Source organism: Pseudorasbora parva, chromosome 20 (genome assembly GCF_024679245.1).
Source record: "Pseudorasbora parva isolate DD20220531a chromosome 20, ASM2467924v1, whole genome shotgun sequence".
NCBI lineage: Eukaryota > Metazoa > Chordata > Actinopteri > Cypriniformes > Gobionidae > Pseudorasbora > Pseudorasbora parva.
The window spans coordinates 37,237,266-37,258,998 of record NC_090191.1 but is presented as its reverse complement, the minus strand read 5'-3'; the positions used below and the strand labels follow the sequence as shown (position 1 = coordinate 37,258,998).

General features: G+C 35.9%; 2 protein-coding genes across 11 annotated transcripts in view; both read right to left on the bottom strand.

Annotated features, from left to right (window-relative positions):
• The window catches only part of erc1b (ELKS/RAB6-interacting/CAST family member 1b), a 225,045-nt gene extending 217,639 nt beyond the window's left edge, over positions 1-7,406 (bottom strand). For 4 of the 10 annotated variants that reach the window (XM_067428491.1, XM_067428492.1, XM_067428493.1 and 1 more), the window contains exon 1: positions 7,210-7,404. The gene's annotated coding sequence lies outside the window, so the exon portion shown is untranslated. Of the gene's footprint in view, positions 1-7,209 lie in introns of all 10 variants that reach the window. The other 6 variants (XM_067428488.1, XM_067428489.1, XM_067428497.1 and 3 more) reach the window with 3 other exon arrangements.
• Positions 7,407-10,627: 3,221 nt separating this feature from the next.
• ninj2 (ninjurin 2) overlaps positions 10,628-21,733 on the bottom strand; it is a 33,195-nt gene continuing 22,089 nt past the window's right edge. Inside the window, exons 4-5 of the mRNA XM_067426854.1 lie at positions 11,282-11,492; positions 10,628-11,195 (exon numbers count right to left, since the gene is read on the bottom strand). Coding sequence (XP_067282955.1) covers positions 11,047-11,195; positions 11,282-11,492 — 360 coding nt within the window. The 3' untranslated portion in view covers positions 10,628-11,046. The remainder of the gene's footprint in view (positions 11,196-11,281; positions 11,493-21,733) is intronic.

The window sequence follows — 21,733 nt, the reverse complement described above, 5'->3', positions numbered from 1 at the left end:
AAATTGTGCCGCTGCTTTAACTAGCGCGCTGTGCTAATATGATATTTCAAATTAACATTACGGATGCACAGGTATTACAATTCTGGCTGATATAGATCAGATCAATCAATAATTATTTTGTTAAGGCCAATAGTTAATATATTACATAAAATAGCATAGATTAAAATATTAATGACTAAATAAATTCAAAATAAAATACTAAACTCAAACTAATCATTTTAAATGCTACAGGAATAAATTAGGCCTCAACATGTGCAGTATGAAATATGGATATTCATTCTGAGATTTAACAACATTTAAAATTCTTAATAAGTGATTAGTGTTTATAAATATTAACTATAAGTGAGTGTTAAATAATGGCAAAAACAATATAAAAAGAGAGATTTTTTAAAATTACTAATAAATATATATTATCAATACATTCAAAATAAATAAAAAATCTAATCAAATCAATAATTTAAAAAAAGCTACAACTGATTTTAAGCATCACAACATTATAATGTGCAGAGTGAAAATGGATTCATTTGGAGATTTGATAAAGATTACATTTAACAGTGTTATTAAGTTATTAGTGTTTATAAAGATTAACTCTGAGTGTTAGTTTATGGCAAAAGCAATCTAAAAATAAAAAAGGAAATAAGCATTAATAAGTAAATCTAGCTAATATCAACTGATAAATGAAAACAAATTTTTAACTAAATACATTTTTAATATATATATATATTTAAAAAAAACATTATGTATGTATGTATGTATGTATGTATATATATGTATATATATGTATATGTATATATATATATATATATATATATATATATATATATATATATATATATATATATATATATATATATATATATATATATACTGTAAAAAAATATTTAGAAAAAAAGTTACCTGGTTGCCTTAAACTTTTGAGTTCATTGAAATTAAAATTTTGAGTTAATACAATGAACATTTTTTGAGATTCAACAACCTTTATTAAAATATTATTAAAAGATTTTGTAAGCATATTGGGTAATTGTGTGTGTTTTATTTGTGATGATGCAGTGAAACATGCCAAATAGTGCTGTGGTTCAGATACAATAATATTTTGAGTTTCTATTTATTAAACAAATTTCCTTCATTGTATCAACTCACATTTTTAATTTTATAAACTCAACATGTTAAGGCAACCAGGTTCCTTACTTTTTTAAGTTAAACCAACAAAAAACAACCAAATTTTTTTACAGTGTATATATATTATATATATATATATATATATATATATATATATATATATATATATATATATATATATATATATATATATATATATATATATATATATATAAATAATAGCAGCAGCCCAGTCTGTCTGAAATGCACTAATTTCTACAAAGCCCCTCCTCCCAAAAAGCTGAGTGCTCTGATTGGCCAGCAGACCCAGTGCGTTGTGATTGGCCAATGTAAAACCCTTAAAAACAAACATGAGCTTCAGCTTTCAAAGGCTTCAAAGCATGTGTAAGCACATTATTACTAATAATAATGTCATTGGTTTTACCATATTAGTTTGGACTCTGAAAAATGCGGATGATCTGAACCAACTTTGCAAGCACGACTTGAGCAGAACGGGTCTAAGCGCTAGTTCAAAATAAACATTTTGTAAGCTTTATATTTGAATCGCTCAACACACAGACATACTGGCCAAAGTCTAACATCCTTGCATTATTTAGCCTGAAGGTGGCGCTCTAGTGTTGATTAACACTTATGCTGCGTCCTAATTCGCCTACTTATACTACGTCCTAAAAGTATGTACTCTTTTTGTAAAGAAAAAGTACATACTTTTGAGTGTGTAGCAGAAGAGTATGCAAGCTTTTGGGACATACTACTTCGTCAACATTAACGGACTCTGTCACTTAGTTACGTGTATCCCGTCACCGTTTAAACTGCTGTCAATCATCATCACAGTTCAAATCCTCCACATTCAGATTCATTTCCTACCGTATCGGAGAGAAATGTAGCCGCACGTCGTTTTGCCATTTGTGGATCATGTTTGCAGTTTAAATATAATGATATAATATCATGATTGCAGTTTAAAGTTAATGCCCAAACGTATCATTACAAAAGTTCACAATGCTGCTGCAGGTGAAATATAACGTGGCACTGAATAAATATCTTTTCGTCAGGTTAAATACTGATAATTGTTCCCTCAAATCTTTATCTAAACCTCTCTACTTAACCGTCTGACTCGCACATCTGTCATGTTTTTGTTTTGTTTTTAACACTTTTTACCCGTGTTTGTAGTTCCAATCGAATCCTCATCCAGGATTGGGCAATACCAGCCGTTAGTGCGAGACGATCTGCACTTCGAATTCTGACCGGAAACAGTAAACCATCCGGGTATCGTTGGAATACTCTTTTCAGTATACTACGATTTTGGACATAATAATTCTATTTTCAAATACTATTTAATATGAGTGCGAATTGGGATGGAGGGTTATTGCCCTAATGTGGAAATGAATGCTGCTGGATGTTCTTTTAGAATGTTGTAGAGGAATTCCACCAAGGACAATAAAATAATTTCTATTCTCAGAACAAACAACAGAACTATATAAAGGCTATTCACATTAGCATGATTAAACAGACATGCCAACAAGTTACTGACTGATGCAGACTAATATACACATAGCTGAAGCGGACTGATATCGTCTCGGTCTAGTTGAAATATATTTGCAGCTGAATGCTGAACAAATTTATAATTTATTAATGATTAAGTGACATGACACTTTTGTCCTGTGTATGCATTTGGATGGATATTATGCTAATATTTCATATTGTGACATGGATGTTGCGTTCTTGCGCAATATGGCTGCCGTCGCATCATCCAGGTGGATGCTGCACATTGGTGGTGGTTGAGGAGATTCCCCCTTCAATGTAAAGCGCTTTGAGTGCCTTGAAAAGCGCTATATAAATCAAACACATTATTATTATTATTATTATTATTATTATTATTATTATTATTATTATGCTAATATTTAATATTGTGACATGATGTTTGAGGAAGTAATATCCGGACATTGACCAAAGCGTTTTAGGCAGTCCTGAATCAGTGTTCTCTGTTAGAATAAATCAGTTTGTGGGAGACTGAGCTTTGTAACTATGCATTTCCCTTGCACAAACGGATACAAAGGCAAAGGAAAACGTTAAAAAGCATCATATGACCCCTACAGCACACCAGATTGCACCCAAAAGTAAAAATACATTTTTCATCAGCCTCAAAACACTAGTAGAACAACACCTTCCCTTGAGAAAGAAAATCATGCTGGTACACGCTGACACAAGACAAACTTTCCTGCATGTCTCAGTATCTAAGAACCAGTCACCCTCCCTGTATTTCTCATGTTTTACACCGTCCAGAGAAGGAATATAAAAAAAAAATTCTCACAGAAGGAGAGACAAGTCAATCATATACAGTCTAATCTCAGCAGTTCATCTTGATAATAGGTCTCAATTTATTAAAACAAACATCTTCACCTTTGGCACCTATCATGTTTCTGTATTAAAAGTGGTTTTAGACCAAAATGTATTATTATCAGTATTATTATTCAGTCACCCTCATCACTGAACAGACAGCAGAAGCCAAAGGAAGAGATTAGCTTCTTCCTAGCTTGGTGTCATCAAGAACCCTAAAGTTCAGTAGCCCCGCCCATTTTTTTCAAGCATGACAAGCAGGTAGTAGTAGGTAAAAAACAGATGTGAAGCTAACACTCGATAGAGCAACTCAGCGATAAACATGAAGAGTGCAAATGTTGCCAGGTTGAGGAAAAACACAGTAGCTGCATTGGATTTGCAGAGAGCCTGAAATAAAAAAATAAAAAACATGCTGTGCCTTATATTGGACCCGACAGGAACAGCGCAACACACTTATGTGAGTTAAAAGGTTTCTACGGTTTCACTGCCTTGTTACAGATCGTTTGAGATGTATGGATTATGTGTACATGTCTAATCAAAATCACCAGGGACTTCTGATCTGTATATGATTCATGTAATGGATATTCAGAAAAATAAAGATATTTAGGCCTACAGATGTTTTGGTCTCAAAATCATTTATTGTCAGTAAACGGTCAACTTCACATTGTTTCTCTTAGTAGGATGAAAATAATCTGGGCCCGTGTTTCTAAAGTTTCTACGAATCCTCTCAGAAAGCTGCTAATTTACCTTAAAAACTTCTACGTATAGGGGTCTTGGGACCGATCTGAGAGCAACTCTGAACGAGGAAAATACGAAAACTCGGATCTTAGTGAGGAGGCGGGGCTGACGCATGACACAGTCCTTTGAAGAATGTGATTGGCTGTTCAAGAAGGGGAAAAAAATGCTTTTAAGTATAAATTCTATAAACCAAATTACAGGCAACGTTTTACCATACTCTTTTGCTCTCTCACTCATAAATATTATATAATCTTTATCTTTTATTTACCATGCTGTTGATGTTGACAATGTATTTGATAGGAAATTAATTGCGACACATAAGGTTCTGTAATTGCTGTAATTGTGTGATCACTTTGCTTATAGAAGGTTGTGACAGACCCAAAATCATTGGTGCACAAATGCATTTTTCCAATTGCCAATAGTTTCATTTCTTCCACTCTTTGCATTGAGATGATTGCATGAAGATTTTTCATAAATTAAGGCCCTGTTATTTAAACTGTGATTAAATTATATAGGTAGAGGTACCCTAAACTAGGCAATTCAGGTTATTTGTATTTATTTATTTGACCTTTTTTTTCTGTGTAAAGCATTTTGAATTATCATTGAGTATGAAACGTGCTATATAAATAAACTTGTCTTGCCTAAGGCATCAGAGAACAATGGCTGGAGCTGTCAATCAAACAGAACGAGTTTATCAGACTGAGTTCTGGACGTTATATTTAGCTTAGCTATTTCATATGCAAAAGACGTTAGCCAATCACAGCAGTAGACGATTATACTGAAGTCTCACAGCAGACACTCCCCTTCAAACTGAATGTTCAAATCAGGGTAGGAAAAATGCATTTTATTTCTAAATTATTAGAAATTTGACTTGTTTATGTAAAAAGCATTACAAACATTATAAGTATACCCCAGGAAACTTTATAAAATAATAAAATCATGGATGGATGGGTGGATGGATGGATGGATAGATGGATGGATGGATGGATAGCTAGAACGATAGATAGAGCAACAGATGGATAACCGAGGCGAATTTTCGACCATTACCTGATTAGCTCACGGCACAGTGATGCTTGTTGGGGGTGGGGTTTGGTAAAGAGTATCATTTTTATTGCATGACTCAGAAACACCCACCAGTCTGAAAATGCCCACAAATTTAAAACTGGCAACTTTTGTTCTGCAGAGACCTCAAACTCATTTTTTGTAACCGCACTGACAGAGACACACAACAGTGCAGTGTAGAAGTGGCAATACGAAGTAGCACCATTGTGATGTACTGTCCAGAAAAGGACGAGTACAGAAAGAGTGATACAAAACAGTAAATAAGCAGCTTAACCATCTACCTATTTTTCTTTTTTGGTTCTTGTTTTAAACTTTGGATGCAATTGTGGATCTTTTTTCTTCTATCCTTGCGAGCAAACGTCCTGTAAATGACACTGGTGCTGTCCTCTGACGTATAAAAAAGCAATGATACTGTGTGCATGTGTCGAGCGCATCCATCCTTGCACATCTGTGGTTGAATATACATTGAAAGCCATGTGGACACGTCTGCGTGCGAGTCGGAGTGGAACGTGGAAAATGAAGTCTAAATGGGCCTTAAGACCCTGATTTCAACTTCCTGACACAAGCTGCCCAGTCATACCGACATACAGGATTGATCCAGAAGATTGAACATAAAGGTCTAATGTTGCAACTGGGGAACAAACTGCTGAGATACACACAACAGCAAGAAAGCACTTGCTCGGCATTGTTATCAAATCACTGTTGGTCTATCTACTGACAATTTTCACAGCAGAATGTGTGTGATACGTCATGTGAGCAGACATGGGGGAACATTTACACAGACACCGGCTTTCACTGAATCAACAACACAGAGCACTGATCTGAATATCACCTGTTGAATCACTGCATTTGACTGATTCATAATACATGAACATCCTAATAATAAAAAAGATCTCAGATTGTTTTCTTATTTGTACAGAATTAGTCGAAAAATAATGAAAAAAAGTTTAAATTGTTTAATCACCAAATATTTTACTTTTAAATGTATATATATATATATATACACATTTAATCTAATCATATTAAAAATATAAAGACAAAATAAGAACTAAAATATTAATAAAGGAGTGCAAATATTACATGTACCCTCTTAAATAATTATTATTTAATTGTAATTGTCATTAAAAATGTTAAGGGAGGGGCGTTTGGATCTTTAACAGAGGGGCCAATCACATTATTCTAAACGAGACTCGGTCAGGAATGACACTTGATTGATTCAGCAATATAACAACATCATCTGTTTTTAAACAAAACTGTCGTGTTTGTTTTTTGCTCAGTAATAAACACAACTGCTCCGTTTGGAGTTTGGGTAAATACTTCCCCAGTGAGAAGATACTTTACTATTTTAATGAAGCGGGATCGTCTGAGATATTTTGTAACCGATACATATTTTCCTGCTGACGTCACAGAGTGAGGAGACAATTCGCGACTATTTTATAACCGCCTCGCGGACGCTTTAAATTTGTTTTACGGGTTAAAAAGCTGATAAATCAGGACTGAAAGTTTGAAATGCACATGTAGTTACAATGTTTCTTCTTGAAGAAGCTTCACACCGCCGGGGCTGAAGCTTTGGACGGATTCTTAGCGGTTTTTTAACACACAACAGTGTCCAGATTGTCTGTTTATGTCGATTCATAAACCCGAGAATGGAAACAGACTCCTGTGCTCCTTCTCTTACATGGGAACATATGTGTATTTTTCTTCTTTTCCCTCCTCCTGTTCCTCCATTGCTTGCTGGCGCAACAGCTTTTCATTTGAACAGTCTCTCGTGCGCATATTGAGACATATCAGGTTTATTTACCTTCCATATAGTTTGTTTGGGCACATACGAACCTATGTAGACCGTTAGTGTGCGATATACAGATATATCTCCACATAATCCCACACTATCAATGGGCTGTGTCCGAGCAGTTCAGACTCTTCAGCTGAGGAAATTCACTTTGAAAAGCTCCTTACCTTATTTCACAAGAGGTTAGTCCGGTTTGGTGAGATGGCTGTGCCCTGTATCTAGTGTTGTAGACGGACCGTTAGCACTTTGAGAGCTGATAAGCGCGGGGAAAGCCCTGTTTTAGAGTACTTCTGTCGTTTTCTTCCTCTCTTTGCCAGATCTACCAGCCAGGGCGCTTCAAGTGACGTAACGAACCGGGATGCGCGCTCCCGACACTGGCCTCCATGACCGCCTCCATGACCGTGCACGAGCGCTTCTATGCAAGGGGGCACCACATAGATTGAGGTTGAGATGCTGGTTGTATTCATTGGGCTTCAAATTTATATATATAAATGTCAACTTTATATATATATATATATATATATATATATATATATATATATATATATATATATATATATATATATATATATATATATATATATATATATATATATATATATAATTGCATCCAAAATAAAAGTTTGTTTACATAATATAAGTGTGTGTGTGCTGTGTATAATTATGTTATATATATATATATATATATATATATATATATATATATATATATATATATATATATATATATATATATATATATATATATATATATAATGCTGTCAAATAGATTAATTGCAGTTAATTGCATCCAAAATAAAAGTTTGTTTACATAATATAAGTGTGTGTGTGCTGTGTATAATTATGTATTACAATTATTGTAAATACAATTATTATTTAAGATTTTTTTTATAATTTAATGTTAAATTTCATGGCATCAACACATCTCAAAAAAGTAGGGACAAGTCCATGTTTAACACTGTGTGGCACCCCCTCTTCTTTTTATAACAGTCTGCAAATGTCTGGGACTGAGGAGACAAGTTACTCTTTTCCCATTCTTGTCTAAAACAGGCTTCTAGTTGCTCAACTGTCTTAGGTCTTCTTTGTCGCATCTTCCTCTTTATGATGCATCAAATGTTTTCTATGGGTGAAAGATCTGGACTGCAGGCTGGCCATTTCAGTACCTGGATACTTTTTCTACACAGCCATGATGTTGTAATTGATGCAGTATGTGGTCTGGCATTGTCATGTTGGAAAATGCAAGGTCTTCCCTGAAAGAGAATGTCTAGAACTTGGATATACCTTATGGCATGCAACCCCATACCATCAGAGATGGAGGCTTCTGAACTGAGAGGTGATAACAACTTGGGTTGTCCTTGTCCTCTATAGTCCCAGTTTAAAAAAAAAAAAACTTCACTTTTTGATTCGTCTGACCACAGAACAGTTTTCCACTTTGCCACAGTCCATTTTAAATAAGCCTTGGCAGAGAGAAAACACCTGTGCTTCTGAATCATGTTTAGATATGGCTTCTTTTTTATAGAGATTTAGACGGCAACGGCGAATGGCACAGTGTGTTCACCAACAATGTTTTCTGGATGTATTCCTGAGCCCATGTTGTGATTTCCATTCCAGTAGCATTCCTCGATGTGATGCAGTGCCGTCTAAGGGCCCGAAGATCACGGCCATCCAGTTTTTCCGGCCTTGACCCTTATGCACAAAGATTGTTTCAGATTCTCTGAATCTTTGGATGATATTATGCACTGTAAATGATGATAAATTTAAACTCTTTGCCATTTTTCTCTGAGAAACTCCTTTCTGATGCTTCAATATTATTCTCCGCAGCATTGGGGGAATCGGTGATCCTCTGCCCATCTTGACTTCTGAGAGACACTGTCACTCTGAGAAGTTGTAAATCGGTCCTCCAGTGAGTCATTATATGTACATTTAGCTTTTCTGGCCTCTTATAGCTAACGGTCCCTACTGTTTTGGAATGTGTAGCTCTCATGAATTCCAAAATTAGCCAATATTTGGCATGGCATTTAAAAATGTCTCAGTTTCAACCTTTGATATGTTATCTATATTCTATTGTGAATAAAATATAAGTTTATGAAATTTGAAAATGATTTAAATGATTTAAATTCCTTTATTCCCAATTTTGTACAGTGTCCCAACTTTTTTGGAATCTGGTTTGTAATATAAATTATATAAATAGATATGCAGTAAATACATGTTCTTAAATATAGTTCTTAAATATGTATGTGTGTGTTTTCAAATATACACACACATATATTATGTAAACAAAAACTTTTATTTTGGATGCAATTATTTGCAATTCATCGTTCGACAGCCATGTGTAAAATGTGACCATCAGTCATTTTAACAGAATCATGTTCAAAGTGTCAGTCCAGGTGTAAAATGTTTCCCAAACATTTGAAATTTCTTAATTTTTTTCATGACTGTTATATTTATTAGTTTCACCTTTAATTAATATGATACTCGTGGCATTATATCATATATTATTAATATTAGATTCACTCTTACTTGTTCACTCTTTTAAATCCTAAATAATTCATATTCAAATAATTCAAATTCAATTCAAATGTAAATATAAACAGTTTGAACAACATCCATTCTGTTGAGACTTACCCATCATGAAATCTTAAAACCTTTTCTGTATTTCCGGCATATATTTATATGTGCACAGTTGCTGTGAAGACCTCCTCCAGCGCTGGTCTTCTGAGTGTAATCTGGGATTTGACTGATATTGCTGTAACTGAAGCGTGACTGCAGGAAAAGGACTCACAGACCCAGAGGACAATGAACAGGTTCAGGATGTTCTCTTTTGTTCAGTTCCCTTAAAGCGATAGTTCACACAAAAATGTAAATTCTGTCATCATTTACTCGCCATCCTGTTGTTTCAAACTTGTAAACAGTTGTTGGGACCTATTGACTTCCATAAAATAAAGAATAAAATACTGTGGGCCCAACAACTGTTTGCTTACCCAAATTCTTTTAAAATATCTACTTTTGTCTTCAGGAAAGAAATTCAAACAGGTATGAAACAACTTTAGGTTGAGTAAATGATGAGAGAATTTTAATTTTGGGGTGAACTATCCCTTTAACCGAGAGCAGTTTATAAATGAGCCTCTAAACCATGTACAAAAGCAAACCAATTCCATTTACACCCCATCATTACTTGAACTGTACTTTCTAATGTTTGTATTACTTGTTTTCATTTGCCTGTTTGTGTATGAATATTTATTCCACTAGAGGTCAGTAGAGCTTATTCTGTAGTAGATGAAAGAAGCATTCAATTATTAATATTAAATTGATCAAAAGTGAAAGACATTTATAATGTTACAAAATACTTCTGTTTCAAATGATCGTGTGACATCAAAGCCTATCTATCTATCTATCTATCTATCTATCTATCTATCTATCTATCTATCTATCTATCTATCTATCTATCTATCTATCTATCTATCTATCTATCTATCTATCTATCTATCTATCTATCTATCTATCTATCTATCTGTCTGTCTGTCTGTCTGTCTGTCTGTCTGTCTGTCTGTCTGTCTGTAGTAAACTGGATGGAAAACAGCTGAGTACTTCATGATAAACGTTTATTATAAGTTTTACAATTGGCAGGATGAATATAGAATACTTATTATAGATGATGCATTCATGCTATTATTAATTTTACTTCTAGGAACTGTAAATCTCTATACAGTCTATGATAAATGAAAGTTTAAAGACTCTAAAATAATGCCCTCTGAAGAAATATAAAAAAAGACTTTAAAATAATTGTGTCTTCTGTATAGTAAATAACAAATATCAAAGCCAGAACGAAATCCTTCATGAATGGACGGGACCTTCATCATAATAACTATTATTGAGACCATTAAACCAAACAACATGAACATGAAACAATATTTGATTTGATTAAAACTCAGTTGACTTATCATACTGTAGCAGACATATTCAACTTTTATATTTTTTCACATGTAGGCTCTTATACAGGCAGTTTACTGTTTAGGATAGAGCCCTGTCTTCTGCACTCCAAAAGCGGTGATGAAGATGTTGATGATGACGGTGAGAAACACAAACCCTGTGGCCACATTATTCATTATGTCCAGCTTCCTCTGATTGGCCACGTCATTGAGGTTTTTGCGTGCTGAAAAGGAAAGGGTGTATGAAAAGGAATAACTAAAACTTTTTTAATGAGCTCTCCATATAATGCATGATGGACTTCACGCTCACCCATGTTGACGAAGAGAGCGCCTGCCAGCACTTGGAAGAAGAGTGACGCAGCGATGAGGATGATGACAGTGAGGAAGTACTTGAACTCAGGGCCCTGCTCCAGGACGGCTTTCAGCTGAGAGGCGTTTGCCATCAACAGCGCCACATCCAGCATGCTCTCTGCTATAGTCTTCTTAGTGGCATAGTGGTTCATGTTTAGAGGTTCTGCGGGCTGAGAGAGAGAAATCAACTTTAATTTCAAATATTCAATTAAATATTGAATTTAATAAAAGTGGAAATTTAGAAACCCTTGTTATTAGCACAGTTTAACGCCGGTGGCCGTTAAGTGAACTGCAGCCATCAACTTATTGCTCGTGCTCGCACGCGTGCACAAGAGACTGAGGGCCCTATTTTAACCATCTGAGCGTATTGGTCTACTTTTGCTAGCTTAAAGACAGAAAAATTGTTGGTGCAATCGGCCTGCCCGGCGCAGTCTGATAGGGTTGTTCTTAATGAGTCATGGCTGTGTTTTGGCCATAACAAACCAATCAGAGTCTCATCTCCCATTCCCTTTAAAAGTTCCTCAAAATAGCAACGCACCAATAATGTGCCTGAACACACCTGGTTTTCAGACCAGCACACACATGGGAGAACAGACGGGTGCAGGTGCATATGCTATTTAAACAACATGGTGCTGGACGTGAAAATGATAACTGCATCGGGCTGAAACTAGCAAAAAACACTTGCATCGCGTCTGGCACAGCATTGCGCCGGGTGTATAACAGGCCCTGAATGTGATTCAAAGCCCTGATATGCTCACATCAGCTGCTGTATCGATGTTTAGATGACCATGTAAATATGTGTGGAATGCATTCCTCTCAATAAAAAAATAATCATACAACAAAAATAAGAAAGCGATGAAAAAACTGCAGTTAAGAAAGCATCTGCAATTCACTGCCGTCATGTAGACATATGAGGTAACTAAAATTACAGTTTGATTATGAAGTAGGCTATATTTAAGACTAGACTCTATACAGTTAGATCTATTTTTCGGAATTTTCCACAATGTTGTATAAACATTAGTTTCATGTTTTATTACAGAACTGAAAAGAGGCTCTCATCAGCGCGTGCAAATGTCACATGCTTTTGGTTTTCCTGCCAAAAACATCCCAAGTCCTTAAAAAAAAAAAAAAATTCAGTATACAGGCATAGACAACATAGGAAGTCGGGGAAGGTCTTATTTTTTATGTTTCGTTACAAGCTGTTCACATATAATTAGCATTAAACTGTCAATGTCTTATTCAATATATTTTTATGGTATATGCTTCTGTGCTATCTTTGCTTATTTGGTCTATCATATCAGAGCATTTTTAGACTCAAACTTATTCATATGCATTAAGTCACCTAACAATGTACTAGCTTTTTTTTCATTTGAGAAAAACAAGAGACCTTCTACCCTCACCTTTAGAATAAAATATCAGTGGTTTCCAGCAACATCTGTACCCTATGAGATAAGATTCGTCAAAGTGAGAGAAGTTCTCAGTGCGAATGGCACAAGAACTCATTTAAATGTCAATGAGCACATTATGTCTAGAATTCTGAGTGTTTCTTTCACTCGCTGTTCTCATCTGAACAAACACTCCCACATATTTACTCCAACCTTAAACAAATACATTCTCACATTTTTCCACACATACTGTAAATAGTTTATTTCATACACAAAAAATATAAGTAGGCTATATACATATTCATTTATATATTATATATATATATATATATATATATATATATATATATATATATATATATATATATATCCTCAAAAAGACCATAATGATACCACTTAAGCTATATTGTGATTTATATGCATTGCATGACTGATGTTTAACATATAAGAATGGCCTGCTTTATTAAATGCACTACAAAATCTAGGCAATATGGATATTTTTAAGGTTGTTTGTGATAAAAATGAATGCACCATTGAGGAGAAACTGAGTCATGACTGTGACGACTAAAGCTACCAATAGATGGCAGCATTTTACAGTTAATTTTTCAATCTTCAATGTTCTTTTTGTAGAAACAACCTGGGGGCGCTAGATATTCATCTATATATTTAAATATTTTCTTTCGTTCTTTTTTTCATTACTTGATACTATAAAATAAATTAATAAATAATGTATGAATTCTTCTAAAATCACATTACAGGAAAAAACTAATATGCAGCCTAATGTGAAATAAACACTGAGGATGCTAAACTATTTTAAAAAGTCATCATCCACTATCTTGTGCACTTTCTATGATATCTCAAAATGAATTTAACATTTGCACTTCACTTCCTGTTTCATCACTGCTCTTTTTAATCTTGTCTCTCTTAACATGCCCTTATCACTGTCTACAGGACCTGTTAGAGACATGTGTACTGAGAGAGATAGCATCTACATACATGTGACACTGGGGCTTATGCCAGCAGACGTCTTATCTCCATCAGAACAAGCATGCACGCTTCATACATGTGACATGAAGAGCTTGTTCTGTAGAAAAAAAGCTGAATCTTCTCCACCAATCACGGCACAGTAAAACGAAGACCAGGCAAGCGTCCAAATACCACATGCACAGGCTCGGTGTTTTCCTTAATGATGGGGAACGTTTTCCTTTTTTCTTTTTAAAATAAACACCATGGGAGAGGTCAGGAATATTTTGCATGTGGGGCCCGTGTAGCTGGCCCACAGGAAGTCCACCTCCCCACCCACTCATTGGCTGCTCCCACGTCCAATAGCAAATGGGAAAGTGCGAGGAGGGTTCACTCAAACAAATAACTTTTTTTGCTCCGTCTTCTTCTTACTCCTCTTTTCTGGGCAACCACGTCTCACAACACGTGCAGATAAGGAGGAGGGTCCTTGTAAACATTCAGTCCCCTATGCTGGTCTGAAAGCACTTCGTTCACCAAAGAAAAGAGAAAAAACGCTCGCTCACACACACACACACACACACCTTAAAGGCCACCTGTGTTGCTAATAACAAGGGTTTCTGAATGTTACATATAGCCCCTTTAAAAGAGAAAAATACTGTAAGTGAATGAAAAAAACACCAGCACTGACTGGATTGTTGTTCTAGAAAACTTTAAAAAGTATCATTTTGAAGTTAGGAAACAGTCCCATCGCCAGGCAGCTGCATGGGTCAGACCTATTTTGCTCTTTATTTCCTTTCTGTCATTCATTCGTTCAGTTTCAAGTTACTGTATGAGCCAGTCGCCTCTTTAAAACAGCAGCAGCATGTACTGAGAATACATTCTGTTTACTTTCAATGGCGTAACCCCTGTTAAATCCTTCAAAACAAAGGAAGCATTGGAACGACGCTGTCCCCAAAGGCATGGTAACTTATGAAAGATTCTCATAAAAGCCCTTTCCTCTTTATTGCGGTATGGGGAGTGCTGAAAAACAAAGGTCTTTTTGTCTCTATGGGATTCATATTACGATGATAATATTGTGAGATTTTATGACTACATGACTTTTCTGTCGCTCTGTGCTCTGACATGCCAGGATAACGTGACGATGGATTTAGAACCGGTTCTTACGTTAGGGCTACAAGGGGTGATATAAAAACTACTGTACTCCCTGATCTGCAGCTACAGTGCAAAATGTCAAGACCTGCATTATATTTTGCCCTTAAGGCATACTATAACCTAGTATTGAGTTAATATGTATAGCATGACATTTGGCCTCATATTTCTCTGCCCTGAATCTGAGATAAAAATATGAGCGTCTGTATGATGGATGTGAAGAAATGTCAAAATCAATCAACATGTGCAGTTACATAACAATATGTCAGAACTGTCAAAACTCCCACTGTATTGCAACGTTAACCATCAATGCCGTCATGGCAACATGGGAGCCACGTAAACAGAGCTGGTAAAGTTATATGTTGCCTCAGAACTGTCAACGGTGAGCCAATCGGGACCAGGATGCAATGAGATTTCAGCCAATTAGAGAGAGAATGGAGCTTTAGGAATGTGTTGACAGGTCCGTTGGGGCCCACAGTATTCTGGGAATGTTGGATACAGTAAACCTAAGTTTCCCAGCAACTGTAGGGGACAAAGAACACATGGAGTATTACAACATTACACTCACTCGAAGCATTACAAACATTTAAAGATGTATCATAAAAAAGAGAGTCAATATTTCATATTTATATTGCCCTGTTCAACTTTGCTTTGCTTAATATGGTACATTATATTAGTAGAAAAATAAATGTTAGACTCAAAATGGGAAATGTACATAATTTAAAGCGCAGAATAAATGGAAAAACAATCCAGCTAAATGGTTACCAGTATGTGGCGACTTGCGTGACTTGCCTTCATGAGTGAATCATTCCCTTCAATCATTCTCTTCTTGAATCACCACCTGATGTATTCAAGAGTGGGGATCTGTATCTTTACAACTGGTTGAGTAAGCTGCCTGTTAGGTTTGGGGTAGGATTACAGTTTAGTTTCTGTTGCGGCATTGCGTCTATCTTTTGGCAAGCCCATTGCGACCTGCTGTCTCCATTTGTTTAAACACATTAAACAATTCACTAACAAAACAAGGGACTGTTTTTTGTCTCATTTCAAAGTCTACGTCACATTCGTCAGCCACATACATCATCGAGGCTCTCGTTTCAGAAAAGCAACCATCAGCAGTGTTAATTTTGACAGCAAATTCAGATTTAGTCTTAGTCTTAGTCTTTTGAATAACACACCATTTAGTTTTAGTCCCATTTTAGTCATCTGAAATCTTTTAGTCTTAGTCTAGTTTTAGTCGACTAAATATCATAAGAGTTTTAGTCTTAGTCTCACGGGTCGGTTTGTATAACGTTTTAGGTTCACGGTTTCAGTACGGTTCGGTATTTGCTATGTTCACAGAATAAAGGACTATTAAAAATAAAGAAGATAAGAGCAAATAACTTAAATACAAGCAGTAGCATAAATAAATTCTATTAAGCAAAGATACTGATAAAATGAACAATGCATTTCCTGTTTTTCATGTAGGTCTAACGTTAGTTTTAGGTAGAGAAATAGAATAAATAATCAAATGTAAAATAACTACTTATTTAACTGTTTAAATGAAAGATTAATCCTTATTAAACTTACACAAGCTATTCAATCAAGAGCAGTGAGTCCTCATATTTTCTTTGACATTAAAGGTTGCTGCCCCTTTAAGACAGGGGTATGCGTCGTCTTTCTCGACTGTATAAAGTTCACTTAAGGCATATTCAGACTATGTCTGCTTGGATACTTAACAAGATGGACATGTTGACATACTTTTTGTATGAGTTTGTCCGTTCAAGCGCAAGACTTGAACGATAACTGAATATTTGCGCGCTGTGGGACGCGTGCGCGCTCTCGGATGACAGATCTTCACACAGCGCGCGCGCGCTCTCATTCGCGTCTTCTGGCGAATATACGTATACCCGTCCCGGGTGAGGACGGCGAAATGACTGGACAAACGGCAGCACTCGCATGCATTGAACACAGTTTACAAAGAGAAACCATTTTGGCAGTTTTTATTTTATTATCGTTGTTGTAGTGTAGCCTATCACTGAGGAGCCAGCACATGTATCCATCGACAGAAACATACATAAAGCATTATTTTCAAGTTACAACCCATATCAAAGATGCGTCATCATCAGATGTAAGATGGACCGCGGTGGAAGTGCGTTTTACACGGCACCCCGGCTGGGAAACGCTGGTCTAATCAATACAGGTCAGACGTGGTTTTCTTTAGGTTCTATTTTATTCCAAGTTTAGCAGCTAGCGGAAACACGGTGGTTTATCTGATAAAATAAACTTGGCGTGCGTGCTTTGGCATGTAACTCATGTGCCTCTGACATTTCTGTTCTGTCTTTTCTGTGTAACTGCTGCTGCGTTTGTTTAGCTGTTGCGCTTGCATTTGCCGCGGCTTTTTTAAATGGCTCTCGGCTGCTTCTGCATAGATCAACCTACCCTCAAAGATTCGCTCTGATTGGATTTCTACGTTTCTACCCAACACGGCCCACAAAAAGAGTACTTATGATTCATCTTATGAATCTCCATTCGTCCCTCCCATATATTTTCGTCTCATTTTTATTCGTTGACTAAAGTGCCAGTTATATTTCGTCACGTTCTTCGTCATCATATCTGACTTTTTATTTAGTTTTTATTTAGTTTTCGTCCGTGAAAAAGGTTAGTTGACGAATATTTTTCGTCATAGTCTTCGTCAACGAAATTAACACTGACCATCAGGAGTAAAAAAGCATCCAAAGTAAGAAAAAAAATCCAGCAATATACACCTCACAGTCCATTTTTATAATGGTTACTTTTCTGAAATGAGATGACCAATCCACCGCTTTTAAAAGTGAGTCATTGTATTCTTCACTCAACCAATGTCGCCATCTCGGTTTAAAACCTGCAGTTGCAGTTATTTGTGACATTATCATCTTTACGTGAGCATGTCATTTGAACTAGTAAGTAAAATGTCTGCCACTTTTGTTCTGACCAAATGAGAAAAAAAAGCATTACAATAAAACCATGCTACCAACGGTGATTACATCTAGAGATCACTTAGCTCACATCACATCAAACTGTGCAAATCATTTTCATTATTATTGTTATACTTCTTTCTCAAATTGTTAATGTTAACAACATCAGAATTGCATGACTACATGTGTATTAGCGTTACTGTAGATTTAAATTTCTGTACAGTCTAATATTTGCTTTTGACTATGGGTGAATCTCATTGATTGATGTCATATGGACCTTTCTGGATTACAATCCACCAGCGAAATAAGTTTAATTATTTCAGCTGCTGTGAGAAAAGGCTATAAATGATCCGCCTAGGGGTAATATAGTGACGCCTAGAGGTACCTTTAGCGTCTTCATTGTGATGCGGAAGGCACTTGACCATGCTTGATTTTGACGCCGTGGGAGTGAGAATTGGTTGGATACTACTACTAGCCAGACTCCCTCTTTATGTATATGTCACATAATGACGCATAGATTAACAGTGACATGCTTGAATTTCCAGTGGAAATCCACCAGTACCACTAAAATTATAACACATTATTACAAGTTTACCGCTGTGAATCAGGCTAAGGTAAAGAGATGAACACTGGCAAGTGTACTTGCTCAAAAATGTAATTTTTTTAAATTAAGGGATAAAAAGTAAGGGATTGCAGCTTTATGGAACAAAACACCACTATATGTTTGTTTGAAGATGATTAACAATTAATCTAGCTTCATCTTCATTTGGATCTGACAAACTATCATGTAAGTTTCAGTTATTAACTTTTTATTCTGTGGTAGTAGCATTCATTGTAGTGTAATGTAACTTTGTTATGTGGTGTTTTTTTAACCAGGACACTGAAGGCCTTTATACTTTATCACTTGCAGTAAGTATAAATCTGATGTCAAACTGATGTTTATTCCCTCATTGAGAAAATAAGTGCTTTTGAGAGTATGTTTAACAAACCTCACATGGACGGTTTTAGTCTATATAAACCAATAAAACTGGGCCTTTTATCACTGACAGCATGTCTGCATTTGTGCAATAACAGATTTCTTTCTACGTCTAAGTGAAGTTATCCGTGGGGCATATTGTGGGCTGTTTAGATTGGTAGAGGGTCACGCTATGTTTATAATGACAGTTGCTATAAACACTGGAACATCTTTACTTCATATCAAACACAGGGAAAGTGGAGGCAGAGAGGGTGTGATGGGACACGCCCCTTCCCTGCCCACTGAGCCCGCGGCAGCTGTCACACCTAAAGAACTGCATGACCTCATGACACACATCCTCACGCTAACACACTGACATAATCACAAAGACTGATGATAAATGATGATCACATGGTCACTGAGACAGACAGACAGACAGACAGACAGACAGACAGACAGACAGACAGACAGACAGACAGACAGACAGACAGACAGACAGACAGACAGACAGACAGATAGATAGATAGATAGATAGATAGATAGATAGATAGATAGATAGATAGATAGATAGATAGATAGATAGATAGATAGATAGATAGATAGATAGATAGATAGATAGATAGATAGATAGATAGATAGATAGATATTAACCCCTCGAAGCCGTGTGGATTACTTTTATAATTGATGATTTTGGGCTCCGATTCACCGCCATTATAAAGCTTGGATTAGCCAGGATTGTATTCGTCTGAAAGAAGAATCTCATATACACCTATGGCTTAAGGGTGAGTAAATCATGTTGTAATTTTCATTTTTGGGTAAACTATCCCATTAATAACTACCGTCTTAAATAATAGGTAAAGGTCGAAAAAGAAAGGTCTAAAATGTATTTAAAAAAATAAAAACTTGAACAAAAACCACTGGTTTTGGTTTTGCCTGAGGGAAAGAAGAGCAGTCGTGCTTGCGGTTGCCAGGTTTCAGTCATTTAAATCCCCCAATCAAGATTCTCTGTGAAAAGAACATGTATACCATCAAGTGTTTTAACTAAACATGTCCAATCTGGCAACCATGTGCACAAAATCTTGCTCTCTCGCGCGCACGGATGATCTGAAAACACCAATAAATAAGTTAGATGCATTTTATCAATCTCCATTTGAGATGTTCTGCTTAAAATGTCATTCAGTCGGTCTGTGTTCTGTGTTCAGTGTTCTGTCAGGACGGTCAGGATTCACGAGCCGCTTCGCTGAACAACTGAACTGCTGTGAGCTGTGAGTTGCTGAAATAAGCCAATCAGAGCAGAGCTCTAATTTTAATATTAATGACTCTTCCAAATAAGGCAAAAACAGAGCATTACATCCTAGGGACAATTTCTAGGGTTGTAAATAGACCTGTAAAACTGTATCTGGACAATTTTGCCCTTAAATAAGCCACATACCCTCTATGTAGATATCAGAGAACAACTTAACATATTGTTTCAACTCATTCTAGGGCACCTTTAAGAGTGAGAATTGGACCCTAAAGTGTGACTGAATATAGCTATAAATCGTTAAAACACTTTCAACAATTCTGATTCATTCCTTTTAGAATACGTGTCTCTGAAACGACACTGTGCATCTGTCATAAACTATTAAAAAGAGTTTCTCATAAACAGACTATCACCTGCACTGACTTCCTGCCACTGTGACTCTCCAGTGTGTCACTACTGCTGCTATTGTGTTCATATGGGAGGTTGGGAACGTGTGTGTTGTTTTCACACAGGCAGAGGAAAGGGTTTGTGTATTAACTGTGTGGTTGACTTCATTTGAATTTGTCAAGCGGATGTGGCTAAATAGAGGCTGGGAAAAAGACAATTTAAATGCAGAAATAGTGAAATGGTTCTTCTTTTGAGGTCGTGGCTCACCAAATACAATGCAGTCCGTACATGTCACACACCAAACCCAGTTTATTTTCTCTTTAACACACATATGAAGGCAAACATAAGATTCATCTGCCCACAAAACCCCTCACTATTTCTGTCTGACTCCTGATGACTATATTTCTCCATTTTTCACTTCCCAGAGTTCACTGCACTAGGTCAGAAAAGTTGGAAATGTGTTTTATGTTAAACTGTGACTCTTTTCACTCATATTCTTTGGGTATGCCCTTCTTCTTGCCGTCATGAACAAAAATAACACTGTGGAATGACTGAACCCATAGGAGAAAATACATTTCCTGCATTAAAACAGAAAGTTGGAGTGAGAAGGGCATGGTAACAGCTTTGTATTTACATCATAGACATGAACGTGATTTGCTGCTTTGTAATGATAGATTTAGTTTGTACAAGTGGGAGGGACATTCTCATTCTAGAAAGCATTTGATTGGACAAAATGATTGAGAGCAGGATGAGTCATTACTATTTCTTTTTTTACGTGAAGAGAAGACTAAATATTTTAAATGTGTATATCTACTTATATGTTAATTTTATCAACTTTTATGAATACCACATTAAAGATCCAGACATGAACTAAAAACTGAAATATTTTATGTGCATATATATTATGTTTATATGCGGTGCGAGAAATCGCAGGGAAAGCGGTATGAGCCTCGACTCATTCGTGTTGCCAGATCTTGCTATAAAAACAGCGAACAAGAACAAGCCCACAATAAACTGAAACAATCCAAATGCTATATGCTGAAAAAAGACCAAAACATCACGACCCATATTTGCATTGTACGTGCATTTTTTCACAATGCAATTCATCACATGCAAAATGCATGAATGCACAATGTGTGTGTGTTTGGGTTGATTTCAGATATAAAGAGTGTTTCTCAGAAATCGCTTACCTTTTTAATATTTGTACTGCAATATATCAACACTTGTTTCAATTGTGTCTATTTTAATTCGTTTTTAGGAGATACATTTAATGTAAAGGCATAAGTAAGACCTAAATGAGATTGGAAAAGCAACATCTGAGCAATAAACTCATCTTCTGGGGGGTCATAAAGCACACACACACACACACACACACACACACACACACACACACACC